At 41.0% G+C, this 15,879-nt stretch overlaps 1 protein-coding gene across 3 annotated transcripts in view; it reads right to left on the bottom strand.

Moving 5' to 3' along the window:
* The window catches only part of tgs1 (trimethylguanosine synthase 1), a 38,835-nt gene extending 23,123 nt beyond the window's left edge, over positions 1 to 15,712 (bottom strand). For 2 of the 3 annotated variants that reach the window (XM_017705987.2, XM_017705990.2), the window contains exons 1-7: positions 15,333 to 15,712; positions 13,734 to 13,798; positions 13,190 to 13,329; positions 11,163 to 11,844; positions 7,296 to 7,428; positions 4,761 to 4,847; positions 4,484 to 4,655 (exon numbers count right to left, since the gene is read on the bottom strand). In XM_017705987.2, the coding sequence (XP_017561476.2) occupies positions 4,484 to 4,655; positions 4,761 to 4,847; positions 7,296 to 7,428; positions 11,163 to 11,844; positions 13,190 to 13,329; positions 13,734 to 13,798; positions 15,333 to 15,442 (1,389 nt within the window). In that variant the 5' untranslated portion in view covers positions 15,443 to 15,712. The remainder of the gene's footprint in view (positions 1 to 4,483; positions 4,656 to 4,760; positions 4,848 to 7,295; positions 7,429 to 11,162; positions 11,845 to 13,189; positions 13,330 to 13,733; positions 13,799 to 15,332) is intronic. The other variant, XM_017705988.2, reaches the window with a different exon arrangement.
* Positions 15,713 to 15,879: the final 167 nt, after the last annotated feature.

Here is a 15,879-nt window from a genome sequence, read left to right as displayed (position 1 = left end):
ACCTGCAGCAAAGGTCGCATCCTATAATCATGCTACATTTGAAGCCAATGAGGCCTTTAGTACATACTGTTGGCAATGGGTGTGGCTGAAACACCTGAACTCAATAATTAGGAGGGATGGGGGGGCTCCAGAGTCATACAACCGTCTAAGTGTTGGCTTGATCATCAGGAGATCACAAGTTCGATCCCTGGTGATGCTACAGCCATCTATGGCCGGGAGTCCTAGAGAGACACAATTGGCCTCACTCTCTCTGGATGGGTCGGATGGCCCCCCTTCTCCCCCACCACTCAACACGATACTAGTCAGCACAGTCATCTGACATAACAAATCTGGCAGTTGGCGCTTTCCTCCAAGCTTGTGCTTCACAGGTCTCAGAAGAAGCCTGTACTGCCTTCCCCTTCTTAGCATCGATAGCATCATGTGATTGTGGGAGTTTTGGGGGTGGAATTGGAGACGACTAAATTGGGGATATAATTTGGTAAAAAAAAAAAATAAAAAATAGGAGACATGTCCTCATACATTATATGGACAAAAGTATTTGGACACCTATTACACATTCGGGAGCTTTTATGACATGCCATTCTGAATGCATAGGTATTCATATGGAGTTTTTCCCCTTTGCAACTATAACAGCTTCCACTGTTCTGGGAAGCTTTCTACAAAATTTTGGAGTCTGTCTGTGGGAATTTTTGCCCATTTAACCAGAAAAGGATTTTTAAGGTCAGATACTGATGTTGGATGAGAGGGCCTGGCTTACACTCTCTGTTCTAGATCATCCCAAAGATGTTTGATGATGTTGAGGTCAGGGCTCTGTGTGGGTCAGTCAAGTTCTTCCACACTAAACTCACCCAGCCATGGACCTTTTTTTGTGCACTGGGTCTCGGTCTTGCGGGAACAGAAAAGGGCCTACCCCAAACTGTTCCCACAAAGTTGGAAGCATACAGTTTTCCAAAATGTCTTGATCTGTTAAATCATGAAGATTTCCCATCACTGGAACAAAAGGGGCTTGGCCAATCCCTGAAACCAACCCCATAGCATCATCCCTCCTCTACCAAACTTTACAGTTGGCACAGTGCAGACAGACAGGTAACATTCTCCTGGCATTCGCCAAACCCAGACTCGGACACGACACTTTACACCACTCCACCTGACACTTGGTGATGTAAGGCTTGCAAGCAGCCTTGGAAACCCTGCCATGTAGCTCCCAGCACTCAGTTTTTGTGCTGACATTGATGCCAGAGGAGGTTTGTAACTCTGCGATTGTTGAGTCAGCAGAGCGTTGGTGACTTTTATGCGCTATGTCCCTCAACACTTGATGACCCCACTCCGTAACTCCACATGAGCCAACATTTCATGGCTGAGTTGCTGTGGTTCCTAAATGCTTCCACTTTTCATTAATACCACTCACAGCTGATTGTTGAATATATAGGAGCGAAGAAATTTCACAAACTGACTTGTTGCATCTTATTACAGCACCACACTCAAATTCAGTGAGTTCGATCCCTGGTGATGCTACAGCCGTACACGGTCGGCAGTCCTAGCGTGAGCGAAATTTCAAAAAAAGATGCGGCGGTACTTCAGAGGCCTTGGAGGAAGCCTGCATTTGCCTTTGCCCTCCTAGGGTTTGCAGCATCGTTTGATCGGGGAAGTCCTACCTAGTGGGTGGAATTGTAGGTTATTAAATTGAAATTGAGAAAATTGGGTAAAAATAATAAAAAAAATAAAGATTGAAAAAGAAATGTTTTTAAAAGCAGGCTGCATGGCTTGGTGCTTGATCTTATACACCTGTGGCAATGGGACCGAGTGAAACACCTGAATTCAATGATTAAGAGGTGTGTCCCAATACTTTTGTCCATACAGTGTAAACACAGTGCTACCAAGCTGGAGGGTGAAAGCTAGGACAAACTTCACCTTTGGTGCAAACAAATCACTGGGCAGCTCAACATGCTCTCAGGTGAAAACTAAGGATGTTTTTAGAGCACTGCTTCAAGTTAGCCAGCTGCTAAAAACAGCTAGCCTGGAAAGATAGTGTTCTCCCGCTTTCCAAAGCCTCACAGCTTTCTTGGTTTACTGTCGTTTAAATCAGGGCTGTAACTTGCATGAAAGCACTTCTTTCTTTCATTTTCGTTGCTTGGTAATGCACTAATACTAAAATATGACTGAGTGCTGTAACAGAGCTTTAGTTGTGAGGAGCAGACTTGCTTTAACGCTGCTAAAGCTTGTTAGGATGTTAATAAAGACGTAAGTTCACTGCAGGGCAGTATAGTTAGGCCACTTATCTCATCACTTACACTTGGTCACAGGACAGCAGATCGCCGGTCACTCCACTCAAACAAGGAATGTAAATCGCCACGTTTCAGCCATTGCTAAAGACTCATTTCACTTGTCGTCACATGTTGAAAAACTCAGAAGTGCGCCCTCTCCTGGTGACAGCAGAGTAGTGTTGCTTTACTTGCAGTAGAAAACACCACCAGGGCTGTAGTGGGTGTGTGAGACTGGTGTATTATATACTGGTGCAACCTTTCTTATCACTATATCGAGGAAAAGTTATTTTTCAATATTGGTTAAAGATTCAAGTAGAATTTCTGAAATGACCATCCCTAGTCATTTCTATGTCTGTGCAACATCCAGAGTGCTTTCCTTGGTTCCTAAGTAGCACTACTCCCCCATATACCCACAAGAGGCACAGCCTGCCTCCTGTAAACACCGTACACTTAACTGACAGGCCCACAGAGGGAACCCCTGGAGGCTCACAGGAGGGTACACATGAGTGTCACTGAACAAACTGCGATAGATTAAAAAAAAAAAAATTATAATTTAACAGCTGAAGATATTGGGTCGGATTTCGCGGGAGCTTTTCTGACCACTGTCACACATCTTTGTGTGTTCTAACTGTGCTGATATTTCACCATAACATCACAGCTTTTTTCATAAACACCGTATCACTCGCTAAGATGCTGTTGCTAAGCAAGGACTCTGATAGCTGTAGGAGACACTCAAGCCATGTGAATGTTTTCACTTCTTACTTTGTCACAAACAGAAAACGGACACTGTTAAGATCACATTTGACTGACTGCCGATTTGGTCCGACTCTGAAGATGAGACGACACTAAATTCCCAAACTGTCGTCACCACTGAGCAGCTTTTTAGTCGGCAGCTGTGACAGAAGAACAGCTGAACAACCTGGAATCAGCCAGAAATGAACCCAACACCATTCGCCAGACGTGTCTGATCTTCAGAGTCGGACCAGATCAGACTGAGCCATAAAACTGACCCAATAAAAACTAAAAGCTGCTCAGTGGTGACGACAGTTTGGGAATTTAGTGTAAGGAGCTGGAGAACGAACTGCCGGCTGAGCAGCGAGTGGGCGGAGCTCGTTACTCTGACGTAGCAACAAGCTGCTCGTTAAGGAGCTATAATTAGGAGGAAGGAACTGAACATTAAAACATATTAAACGCCGCGTTCACGGCCAGTTTATTCATTTCTTACTGTATTTATTTAACTGTTGTATTAAAGCAATAGAGACACTCGAGGAGTGTGTTGTCACTATAACATCACGGCTGTGATTTGGTGGCCGTAGATCATCACAGCCGTGATGTTATAGTGTTATTTCACGAGAACACACTCCCTCTGTGTTCTATTGCTTAAACATCGCACACCAGCTCAAAAAAGATTCAGCTTGATGTTCTCAGATGCAAAATTAGTTATGCTTATGAAGTTGACAATATTAGATGATTCACTCACTCACTCACTCACGCGCCTGCACTTACACATTTACACCAGGGGTCTCCAAATCCCCCCAAAAGTGTACACATTGTAACTGTAAACATCATTGACGGTCTTTACATGCAACATTTTTTGCCACACATTGAAAACACTGTAATTGTAAATTAAGACTGAGGTGTTCATATGATCCCTCTACTCAACAGTCTGATGGAAAATATCTGTTTACATGTAGACGTTACCATAACAACGTGCATCACATGGGTCCAGTCAGAATGAGTTGAGCAGCAGTGAGCAGGACTCGGCTCAGAACAAAGTATGAGCAGCCATGAGCTCTGATGTAAAAGACAGTTTAAAAAGACAGCTGTGCAAAAAAGCCTTAAGGAGTTTTAGCCTTACTTCAACAGAAAATGTCCTATACTGCTCTTCAATGTAAACACTGCTGTAAATATCAATATTCATCAATAAGTTTACCTGGATTTATAATTTTTTCAAAACTGCTTAGTGAAAATGGATCATTTCTTCTGCACTGAACCTCTTAATTGTGTTATTTCTACCTCAAAAACTCTCACGTTTGCTCTACCATTAAACAGGATACACAGTTAAGGTGTAACTTGTTGATTACCATCTTAAATCAAAAATACGTTTGGTCTTAACTTTAATGGCACAATTAAACTATTACGTATCATTCTTTCCACACTAAACATTAACTTAATCATAATCACTTATCAAATAACTGTTGAAAAGGGGGAAGTCTCACCTTCTGCAGAGTTTGACTGATCTTTGGTACAGCAGTCTGTCCATCCTCGGTGAAGAAGATGTGTTTGTTGATCTTGCAGGTGGCTTTCCGTCCTGTTGGTCTCCACCTTGCTCCACTCTGACTGCCCTCACGCTGCCCTGGAGCCTCCCGGAACTTCAGAACGCTTGTGAACCTGCAACAGCACGCGCACACACACACACACACACGCTACCTTCAAAGGGACTTTGCAAGACTGCCAGGCTCTGAAGATAAATGTGTGTATGCACAGGGGTCTTACTTGAGCTGTGGGCTGCGTTTGAGGCCCAGAGTTTCCCACGCCTCCTCAGAAGGTACCTGAGCGAGCTCCTCAAAATCCAGCTCATGACTGTGGGAACAGATAGTTAGATTTGAAGCACATTTCATGAATAAAACGCTATTATGTCTAAAACTAGGGTGAAAACGCGCATATGCTGGTGAGACAGTGTACATAACTCTAAACAATCACCTTTCTATTTTCACTATTAAAAACGTTAACTACCATATTCAAGCACATCGCTGTTGTCGGAAGAAAACCTCGTATCTCCAGAATGGGAACTTTACAGGAGAAAAAAATAACACACTTTATTTTTAATGTAAGTCAATGGAACCAAACTTTTTTCCAAGTCGTTTTGGGTCATTTAAAACAATGAAAAGGGCAACAGGTATTTTCAAATGATGTCAAAAAGTGCTAATGTCTCACAGTGTAATAGGCTTATAATGCAAAGGCTCTCCTGGCTTTTCACCAGGTAGGTGAGTTCCTCAACATCCAACTCATGATTGTGGAAACAGGCAAACAGCCAAACATCCTGCAGTTCACCCAGTAAAATGCTAACATTGCTTAAACGGAGGGAACCAGTTAGTATGATCCCACTTCATTGCTCATATTCACTATTAGCAGTGTTAGTTGGCATTTTCAAATATTTCTTAAACATGAAGCATTAAGTACAGCTAAACACCACAAGCACAGCAGCATCTAAGTGAGGTCCTTCTCACGGGGGCAGAGAGACAAGCTTCAAGGGATAACACGGCTAAAACTAGCAGGAACTACTGAGATCATGTGCACAGTTCTAAAACTTTCACTCAGGCATACAGTGCCATCTACGCCACTGCTGACCACTCAAAATATTGTCCTGCATACATACACTGACCTGCCACTTTATTAGGAACACCTTGCTACTAAAAGGTTGGACCCCCTTTTGCCTTCAGAACTGTCTTAATTCTTTGTGACACGCTTTCAACAAGGTGTTGGAAACGTTCCTCAGAGATTTTTCTTTCTATCATCTGGAACCAGTCTGCCCGTTCTCCTCTGACCTCCCACATCAACAAGGCATTTTCGTCCACACAACTGACCGCTCACTGGATATTTCCTCTTTTTCGGATCGTTCTCTGTAAACCCTAGAGATGGTTGTGCGTGAAAATCCCAGCAGATCAGCAGTTTCTGAAATACTCAGACCAGCCCGTCTGGCACCAACAACCACGCCACGTTCAAAGCCCCTTAAATCCCCTTTCTTCCCCGTTCTGATGCTCGGTCTGCACTTCAGCAAGTTGTCTTGACCACCTCTACATGCCTAGTGGCCATATGATTGGCTGATTAGCTATTTGTGTTAAACACCTGAACAGGTGTATATACCATGTTCTAAACTCTTCCCATCTTCCCCAAATTTTAAATGCACACAGCCTTGTATGTTGGGAAATAAACCAAGACAATATTAAAAACAACTGGGAAAAAAGGTACCACATTACATTAAGTGTCTGTAATAACTGTGTAGTTACACATGAACAACATACTAATGATTTCATACCTGTAACAGATAAATTACAGATGTTATGTAAATATGTGTATCAACTTTAGTTTTGCCTCATGTAATTACACACGTGCAACTTAAAGGTTGTAACAGCCTATTCTCGCTCATGAATTACACAAGGGTAATAACAAATGTAATTACATTTGTAATCAGCAGTTATTATTTTTTCCAGCAGTAAAAGGAAGTATGTAATAACTTACATTAAGATATTATTAGCACGGTATCTGCCAGCTTTCCTGACATTTAGCCAGCATTTATGTTGTTAGTGCTGTGAGACTGTAACCGGTTTCAGCTTTAAACCAGTCTGTAATGCGACAGAACAGCAAACGTCCAATTTAATGTGAAATTGTGTCGTATTACCCAAAAGCGATACCTATTACCACTATTATTACACGTTACCTACATAATAACTATACAGGGACTGTGCACTTATGTTAGTGTAACTTCAACACTGCCCTGCAGGAAAGTTCCTGTATAGAAGATACTCTTGTGTAATTACACAAGGCAAAACTGAAGTTGACATACATGTGTAATAACATAGGCTGCACTTCTGAAATCGGTAACAGTGACAAAATCATCGGTAGTTACAGTGTTGTTACATGTTATTCTGTAATTACAGAATAATTACATAGTTATTAGAGACACTTAAAGAGGGACCAAAAATATTAGCTAGGACTAAAATGTTTTGTTGAAAATTGTTGCTGATATTGTGCTAGACTGGTTACAGCTGTATAACCTGCTAAACTAATTTACAAAACAATAAAAAAGAGAAAAAAATAAGTAAATTGTACTGTGGGTTGAAAATGAGTGATAAATAGTGGAATTTTTTCTAATATTCTGCTTAACCAATAGTGGGCTGTCCTGACAACACTAAGAAAAAACCCAGGGGTGGCTGCCAGTTCTGCTGACCCCTTGCTATCTGGGGTTATTGAAATCTATTATAAAACATGGGTTATAATATAAATGCTTATGGGTGTGAAACACTTTACCTTCTCTTTATTTTTGCTTGCTTTCTATCTGGCGGCTCGTCGTCGTCACTTTCGTCCTTCTTGTTGGAACCACTCCTCACAGGCTGGCCATTTTTATTGGTCACAGAACTAGAGCTTGCTTGCTTATTGCCCTCTGAAACATATTAAACCACTATTACATCATAATCAACATTACATACAAAATCTCAGAAGACACTGTCTGTTTTTGTCTGTAAATTAAAGGGCTGTATTTAAGCAATAGAACACAGAGGGAGTTTGGTCGTCATAGATAGTGATAACACACAACCTTGAGTGTCTCTATTGCTTTAATACAACAGTTAAATAAATACAGTAAGAAATGAATAAACTGGCCGTGAACGCGGCGTTTAATATGTTTTAATGTTCAGATCCTTCCTCCTAATTATAGCTCCTTAACGGGCAGCTTGTTGCTACGTCAGAGTAACAAGCTCCGCCCTACACTAAATTCCCAAACTGTCGTCACCACTGAGCAGCTTTTCAGTCGGCAGCTGTGACAGAAGAACAGCTGAACAACCTGGAATCAGCCAGAAATGAACCCAACACCATTTGCCAGACGTGTCTGATCTTCAGAGTCTGACCAAATCAGATTGAGCCATAAAGCTGCCACAATATCAGGTTTAGCTCAGTTTTGTCAATTTTTGCCAGATCAGTATTAATGTTGTTTTGTTCCAGCCAGTCTGGAAAGCATCTTACAGCCCATTTAGCTTGGTGAAGCACTGGGTTCATTTCTGGCTGATTCCAGGTTGTTCAGCTGTTCTTCTGTCACAGCTGCCGACTGAAAAGCTGCTCAGTGGCGACGACAGTTTGGGAATTTAGTGTCGTCTCGTCTTCAGAGTCGGACCAAATCGGCTGTCGGTCAAACGTGATATTAAAAGTAGTTTTCTGTTTGTGCACAAGGTAAGAAGTAAAAACGTTTAAATGTCTTGAGCGTCTCCTACAGCTGTCAGAGCCGTTGCTTAGCAACGTGATACAGTGATACAGTGTTTGTGAAAAACCTGTGACGTTACAGTGAAATAACAGCATTGCTGGAACGCCTCTCAACCAATCAGCTCGCGCGGCCGGAACTAACTGTCGTATAATTGCAGACATCACAAACCCTGGTTCATATCACCACCACTGTAAAGAAGCTGATATTTTATCCAAATTACACCAAACCACTTCATCTCGATTGAATTATGCCGCATTTCTGAAGAAAAAAAAAAGGTGAAATTCTCCTTTAAACACCTCTGTAAGCAGAAAATCACTGAAGGCGGCTCCAAAAAGAAAGCAGCTATCTTTAGAGCATCACACAAACTGAGAGGGAGCTGGTGTCAATTCTCAAATTCACTGTCATGTTCTCCTGTTATATCTTCCTCTCTCATTCTCCTGCTCAAACACACACAGACAGGAATGGAATCATTAAAACTGCATGGGCCCATGGCACATGCTTCTTTCACTCCAGGTCTGACATCTTTTGATAAGGTACATAAAATATGCAACAAGAGCTAGAACGAAAGCTGTTTGCTGTCAGGAATCAAATCTGCCGTTCCAAAGGTGGCAGGACACACAACCTGGTTCAGAGTGATGTACAGTGCAGCTCTTTCTGTTTATATACTGCAAATGCAGCAAAAAGCGTAATGACATGTCTCCATCACAGGTAATTAAGTCATGAGTTCTGCCGCAGGCCGACCATCAAACCTATGTCAGAAAATATGTTGTTACACATGACTGGCGCACGGCTAATCTAATATAAGACCTTTATGACGAGGCGTTATGAGCTGATGTACTGGACTGAGGAAAAAAATGAATGAATGAATGGAGAAAACAATACATCCTGAAAACTAGGGCTGCACGATAAATCGCATTATTTATCATTATTGTGATATGCCTTTCGCTATGAGACACGAGAGGGAACCGGCCCTGTGACCAGAAGGTCGCCGGTTCGATCTCCAGAGCTGACAGTACATGACTGAGGTGTCCTTGAGCAAGACACCTAACCCTCAACTGCTCCCAGGCGCTGCAGATAGGTCTGCCCGCCGCTCAGGGCAAGTGTGCGCGTGCTCATTAGTGTGTATGTGGTGTTTCACTTCACAGGTGGGTTAAATGCGGAGGTGGAATTTCCCTGTTCTGGGACTAATAAGGGTCACTTAATCTTAACCTTAATCTTAATGAGTCAAGAGCGGCAACGATAGATCAAAGGACCTCAAACAAGCAGCACCAGACAGACTTCACTGCACAGCCAGCGCAAACCATTAGAAGCCATATGTATTTGTTCATTTGTAGCATTTCATTAAATTTCATTAATGATGCTTTTCTGTTATTTTACGATTTGTTTCAAACAGATTTCTGTTTACTCATCCTGAAAAAAGGGCTGTATTTGCATCACATCCAGTCAGTAGCAACTCTTTTAGCCATAAAGTACTGTGAAAAAGTTTTAAGCATCTAAGCAAATTCTAAACAATCTACCTCAGCAGTGAGTTTATCACAATGTACATTAGAAGAAAGTCATATTCATAATTCAAATAAACAGAAAAACAATAAAAAGTAACAAGAATTTCTTGGGTCCATATTTTTCCTGGACACCTTCACAGCCGCCACAGAGACTCGTTAATATCATCAATTACATCATGAGCTCAATTTACTGAGCACTGATTGGTCAAACCAGGAGCTGCTATTTAACTACATATAATACTGGGCTTCCTCGAGGAGATATATATATATATATATATATATATATCCATCCATCCATCCATCCATCCTCCCTCAGGGTCGCGGGGGGGGTGCTGAGTTTAGTGTGATTGCATTGAGTAACGTTAGCACGTAGCTCTTTGGCTAGGCTAGCAGTCAGAACTGGATGGCGCCACAGGGACAATAACAATAAACATGTACCCCTCAAGGGTTCATCTCAGTATCTTCAGTCAGGGAGCATAACTGAACCATAATCCACTGAAATGATCTGTTCTAAGCTGTACTGACTCCACACACCTCCACACAAGACACCTAACCCCCAACTGCTCCCCGGGCGCTGTGGATTGGGCTGCCCACCGCTCCGGGCAAGTGTGCTCACTGCCCCCTAGTGTGTGTGTGCTCACTAGACTGTATGTGGCGTTTCACTTCATGAATGGGTTAAATGCAGAGGTGAAACTTCCCCGTTGTGGGACTAATAAGGGTCATGTAATCTGTACTCTTAATATTTTGGTTTGTCTGAATTTACGTGACCAAACTGTAAGTAAATCATTCAGTAACTGCACATTTTTATTTATTGTTTTCTAAAACCTCCCCTCAGATTAACAGGACACGTGTTTTATGATCACACATCTGTTTATAGTTTATAGCCCAGATTTGGGGGAAAATGGGTCGACTTTTTCTTAGAAAAAAAAACATTGTGAGCTCCGTTTGTTTTATTATAAGGGTTTAAAATGACATCACCATCTATTTGACTGGAAACAAGACAGTTACAGCCTCAGATGACACCCACCTTCTAAAAGTAGCTAATGAAATATGAAAGTTATGAAGAATACGACAAAGTGTGTTTTGGAACCACCGGTGGTCTCAAGGAGTTCAAGAGGTTAATCTCATTTTAGGCCATAAATCCCCACAAAATAATCTCAAATTGACACAAAAGCCTCAAACTGGCTTTTATTTTCTGGCAGGGTTTAATGCACCTATCTACAATAAATAAAATAATGCAAAAGCTGCAAAGCTAAAAACAGTAGTAGCGGTCATTCTGAAGGTGGAATTTTATCCATACTTTTGTCTGTTTTTATAAATGTGTTCATTTGAAACAGTTTATTTAAAATAAGGCTATGCGAAGGTGATTACCAATCAAGAGCTATGAATAACGAACTATGAGTCATGAAATGAACTCACCCTTAGTGCAGACGCTGCTGGATGAAGACGGCCTTTTCTGGTCACCTCCATCACAGGGTTCATCCGCGCAATTACAGTCGAAGGCCTGCTGGCCGTCATTACTGCCATTTTCATCTGTCAGCAAGTTTAAACTGTCAAAACGTTCTGCTATATCAACGGCGTTTAGATCCGCCATGTTTTCAGACCAGTTAGAGGACGGCTTGTTCTTTTCTTCTACCAGTTCATCTTCTCTACACTGTCCATCATCATGAGCAGCAGCACTATAAGACTCATCTGTTGTCCAGCCTTGGGCAGCCCAGTAATCAAACTGTTCCCAGTAATAGAGATAGCCCTGGCTGGCATGCTCCTGCCAGGCCTCCTTCCACTCAGCACAGTCCCACGGAGCCAAAGGGGTCCCACTGGAGAATTCAGGGTGTTTCTCCACCCAGCTCCCCCACAGCAGGGTTTCTCCATGTAGTTGCCAGTAGTTAAGCCAAGGCGTCTCAGAGATGGTAGATTCCGGGTCAGCTGGGGTGTCCTCCAAAACCACCGGAACAACCTTTTCCTTCTCTTCCTGCTGCTCATTCTTAACTGGCTCCAGCTCTGGGTCCTGCTGTGGGTCCTCCTGTTCAGAGAATGCCTCTTGATGACCAGCATTGGCCTTCTTTGATCCTCTGTGAGGAGTGTATCCAGTCCACTTGTGCTTATTGGAGAACAGGACAAACAAAATGTTATTCAATTTTGGACTTGCTGAGTTGGCATCCTGAACTTGGCTACTGGTCGAAGGGGAATTTCATCATAACATCGTGTGACTGGGGGAGTCCTAACTAGCGGGTGGAACTGGAAATTGGGGAGACCACATTGGGGAGAACCCTGGGTAAAAAAAGAAAAAGATTTGCTCTCCTCGGAAATCGCAAAAGGTCTCCCAATATCAGGGTGATCTAAAATGATGATCTTCCCAGTTTATCCAGTGGCGAGGGGTGTCTATAATCCAATCTTTATGTGTCTGATCTTCTCCCAATCCAGTTGGGCCGCCTGATTGCATATACATGTTCATTATTTACGACTCAGTATCCTTTCGTGTTGGGTGGACACAGTGTAAAACACACCTCCCCATCAGAGGACTACTAAAACTTTAGCTCTAACTTTAATCTCCATTTTTGTCATTTCTTCGTTTTTGACAGTAGGCACGTTTACATGCAGCCTAATAATCCGTACATTTTTCTGAGTTTGATATATTTTTGAAGCTATTAAAAACACAAGCACTGCTCACTGCTGCTCATCTCACTCTGACTGGACACACGTGATGTTCGTGGTCATGGTAACGTTTACTCTAAGCGGTTCTCCACACATGCGTGTTATTTTGGATCAGATTTTTTGTAGTGAGCATGGAAACGAAGATTTTCATCAGTTGAACAGAGTAAGAATAAACACCTCCTTCTTAATTTGCAATTGGAATGTATTCAATCGGATTGGCAAAAATCTTTGCATGTAAACACAGCCACTGTGTAGTGCAAGGAGGCAGGCATGGGGGCAGTCATGGGCTGGAGGTTGGGAAACTGGCCCTGTGACCGGAAGGTTGCCAGTTCGATCCCCAGCACTGACAGTCCATGACTGAGGTGTCCTTGAGCAAAAGACCTAACCCCCAATTGCTCCCCGGGTGCCATGGATAGGGCTGCCCACTGCTCTGGGCAAGTGTGCTCACTGCCCCCTAGTGTGTGTGTATTCACTAGTGTGTATGTGGTGTTTCACTTCATGGATGGGTTAAATGCGGAGGTGGAATTTCCCCGTTTGTGGGATTAAAGAAGTATCACTTAATTTAAGCACTTTAATGAATAACATCAACTAACAGAAACATCAGTTAAAAATATCATGTGTAGTGCATTTCACATTCACATCGGTTAGGATTTTCAAAATCCTGTAGGCTTTAAAAATATAGTACTAAAGTACAAAGAGAAAGGAATAGTTCTCATCTTCTAATCAAGAGCAGCCAAGCTCTCCTCACTCGCACAGCTCCCAGCACATCATAACAACAGATAAACACATACTGCTTTCCTCTGAGCTGAAGAGCTGCCGAACGCTACTGGCAGACCCATACTGGCCATGAGGATGGTCTCTTCATCCATCTCCACATCCTCTTCGTCCTCCGAGTTGCTAGGCTCCTCATCTTCAAGATCTTCGACATTGTCTGGTGAAGAAAAGAGGGAGCAAAAAAAAAGCCTGGGTTGCCTGGATGTTGTGGATTTGATCTGAGCAGCTGAAAACGGCGATTCCCAAAAGAAAGATTCCACAGAAATCCTTTTCTGCCTCATCTCAAAGGTCAGATTTTTACAGGTGAGATAAGTGTAAAATAATACACAGGGTGAGTCAAAAGTCACAGGACACCGTTTTATTTTATTTTTTATGCTGCCACAAGCCTCCACGATGCAGCACTGAAGGTGGTGTTTGTTGCGGATTTTCTCAGCACACACAAGTTTTCTGAGATGACCCCAGAGATAAAAGTCGATAATAAAATAAAAAATAAAATAAAACCTGTCCTCTGACTTTTGACCCACACTGTAGAGCACGAACCCAATTTCAAGACGAACGTACCTTGCAATACACTGTCAGTCAGAGCCTGAAGAGATTTTAAGTCAGATCGATAGAGCTCTCGATCACTGCAAAAAAAAAAACATAAAAAATGAACACTAATTAAAATAATACACAACTCAAATCTAGGAAATAGTAGAAAACACTGCTGAGTAAGAGACGATCCTTAAAACTGGAGCATTTTGCAAAAACAGTTCCTCTGCATTTATTAGAATTATGATCATAAATCATGCGGTTAAAATATGCAGCTACAGCAATGATTGCCATATTTCAAGATATCCAATGCACACAGTAGTCTACGTGTCAACATCAATCACTGGCGCAAAATGCATTTTGTTGGTTGCTGTTTTATTATGGATGCAGCAATGTGAACACAGCACATCAACAATGAGTAACTACTAAACACCTACATGATAAGAAACTTGTTTCTGACACTGGAAAAATGTATATAGTCATTTTTGTAAGTCTTATTAATGAGAAGGTTTTCCATAATTATGACTTAGCATCTCATAACGACTGCCATAATTATTAACTGGTATCTTACAGTTATAACCTACCTTAATTAAGACTTAGTATCTCAAAATAACCACACACTACATAATATCTATGACCTTATATCTCATAATTATGACATAGCATCCCCTAATTATTCATTAGTATCTCATAATAATGACTTAGTGTCTCATAATAATGGCTTACTATATAATAACTATGACCTTGTATATTATAATTATGACAGCATCCCATAATTATGAATTAGCACCCCATAATGACTTAGTATGTCATAATAATGACTGTAGTGTCTCATAACGAGAAAATGTTCTCATAAATATGACTTAATTTCTCATAATAATTGCTTACTATGTTGAAAATTCTCTTATTTCATAATTATGAGACATTAAGTCATTCAGTCTCATAATAATGAGAAATTTATAATGATGAGAAATTAAGTCATAATTATGAGATTCTAAGCCATAAATATGAGATATTAAGTCAAAATGATAAAAGATGTTAACTCATATTTATAAGATATTAAGTGGTTCAATCTCACAATAATGAGGAGGTTATAATTATGAGAAAGTAAGTCATAATTATGAGATATTAAGTCAAGATCGAGATGTTAAGTCACACTAATGAGATATTAAGTCGACCAATCTCACAATAATGAGGAAGAAAGTTATAATTATGAGAAAGTAAGTCATAATTATGAGATTCTAAGTCCTAATTATGAGATATTAAGTCAAAATTGAGATGATAAGTCATACTAATGAGATATTAAGTCGACCAATCTCACAATAATGAGGAGGAAAGTTATAATTATGAGAAAGTAAGTCATAATTATGAGATTCTAAGTCCTAATTATGAGATATGAAGTCAAAATTGAGATGTTAAGTCATACTAATGAGCAATTAAGTCGTTGAATCTCATAATAATGAGAAAGGAAGCCATAATTATGAGGTTCTAAGCCACAATTACAGAAAATTTTTACATTATTATAACTCACTAAATGGCTATACATTTGTTCCAATGGCAAAAAAGGGCTTCCATAAGAACCTGAGCTAAAACATGCAATATATAAATATATATGTGGAAGATACTTACTTGACGAAGGCTCTTGTGCAAAGGCAGTATATAGTCATTTCGTCCAGCACGCCGTGGTGAAAATATATATCAGCTATAGGAACTGTCTGCCATTTCCCACGATTGACCATGATGTAAAATCACAGACGAGCCTGTCCCAGCAGTAAAAACACGATTATTAATCAGCATTGATCACCATATATCACCATTCGATCACCAGAGCTGGTCTCATCCGCCTGAAGCGAAACCACAAATCACAAGCGACGAAGGAAGAACAGTCCTAAAAGTATTAAAATCACTTTAAAAACGATGTTAATCACGAAAACGAACGTATGTGTTTGCTTAATTTCGCCTCACATGTCCTAGAAGCCTTTCTGAAGAGGACCCATGAATTACGGGCAAACACGCTACAAGCTAAAAGCCTGAAACGTGCTAAAGCTAACGTTGCTAAAAAAGTAACAAAAAAAACGAAAGCTACTAGCCAGCCTGATAATATTTCCATGGTGCTAATTAGTGGCTTTGCTTTCATTTATTATGCGCACAATTAGAATTTTTAAAAAACAATTTA

The sequence above is a fragment of the Pygocentrus nattereri genome, chromosome 19 (assembly GCF_015220715.1).
Source record: "Pygocentrus nattereri isolate fPygNat1 chromosome 19, fPygNat1.pri, whole genome shotgun sequence".
NCBI classification, from domain to species: Eukaryota; Metazoa; Chordata; class Actinopteri; order Characiformes; family Serrasalmidae; genus Pygocentrus; species Pygocentrus nattereri.
This window is presented reverse-complemented; position numbering and strand designations above follow the sequence as displayed.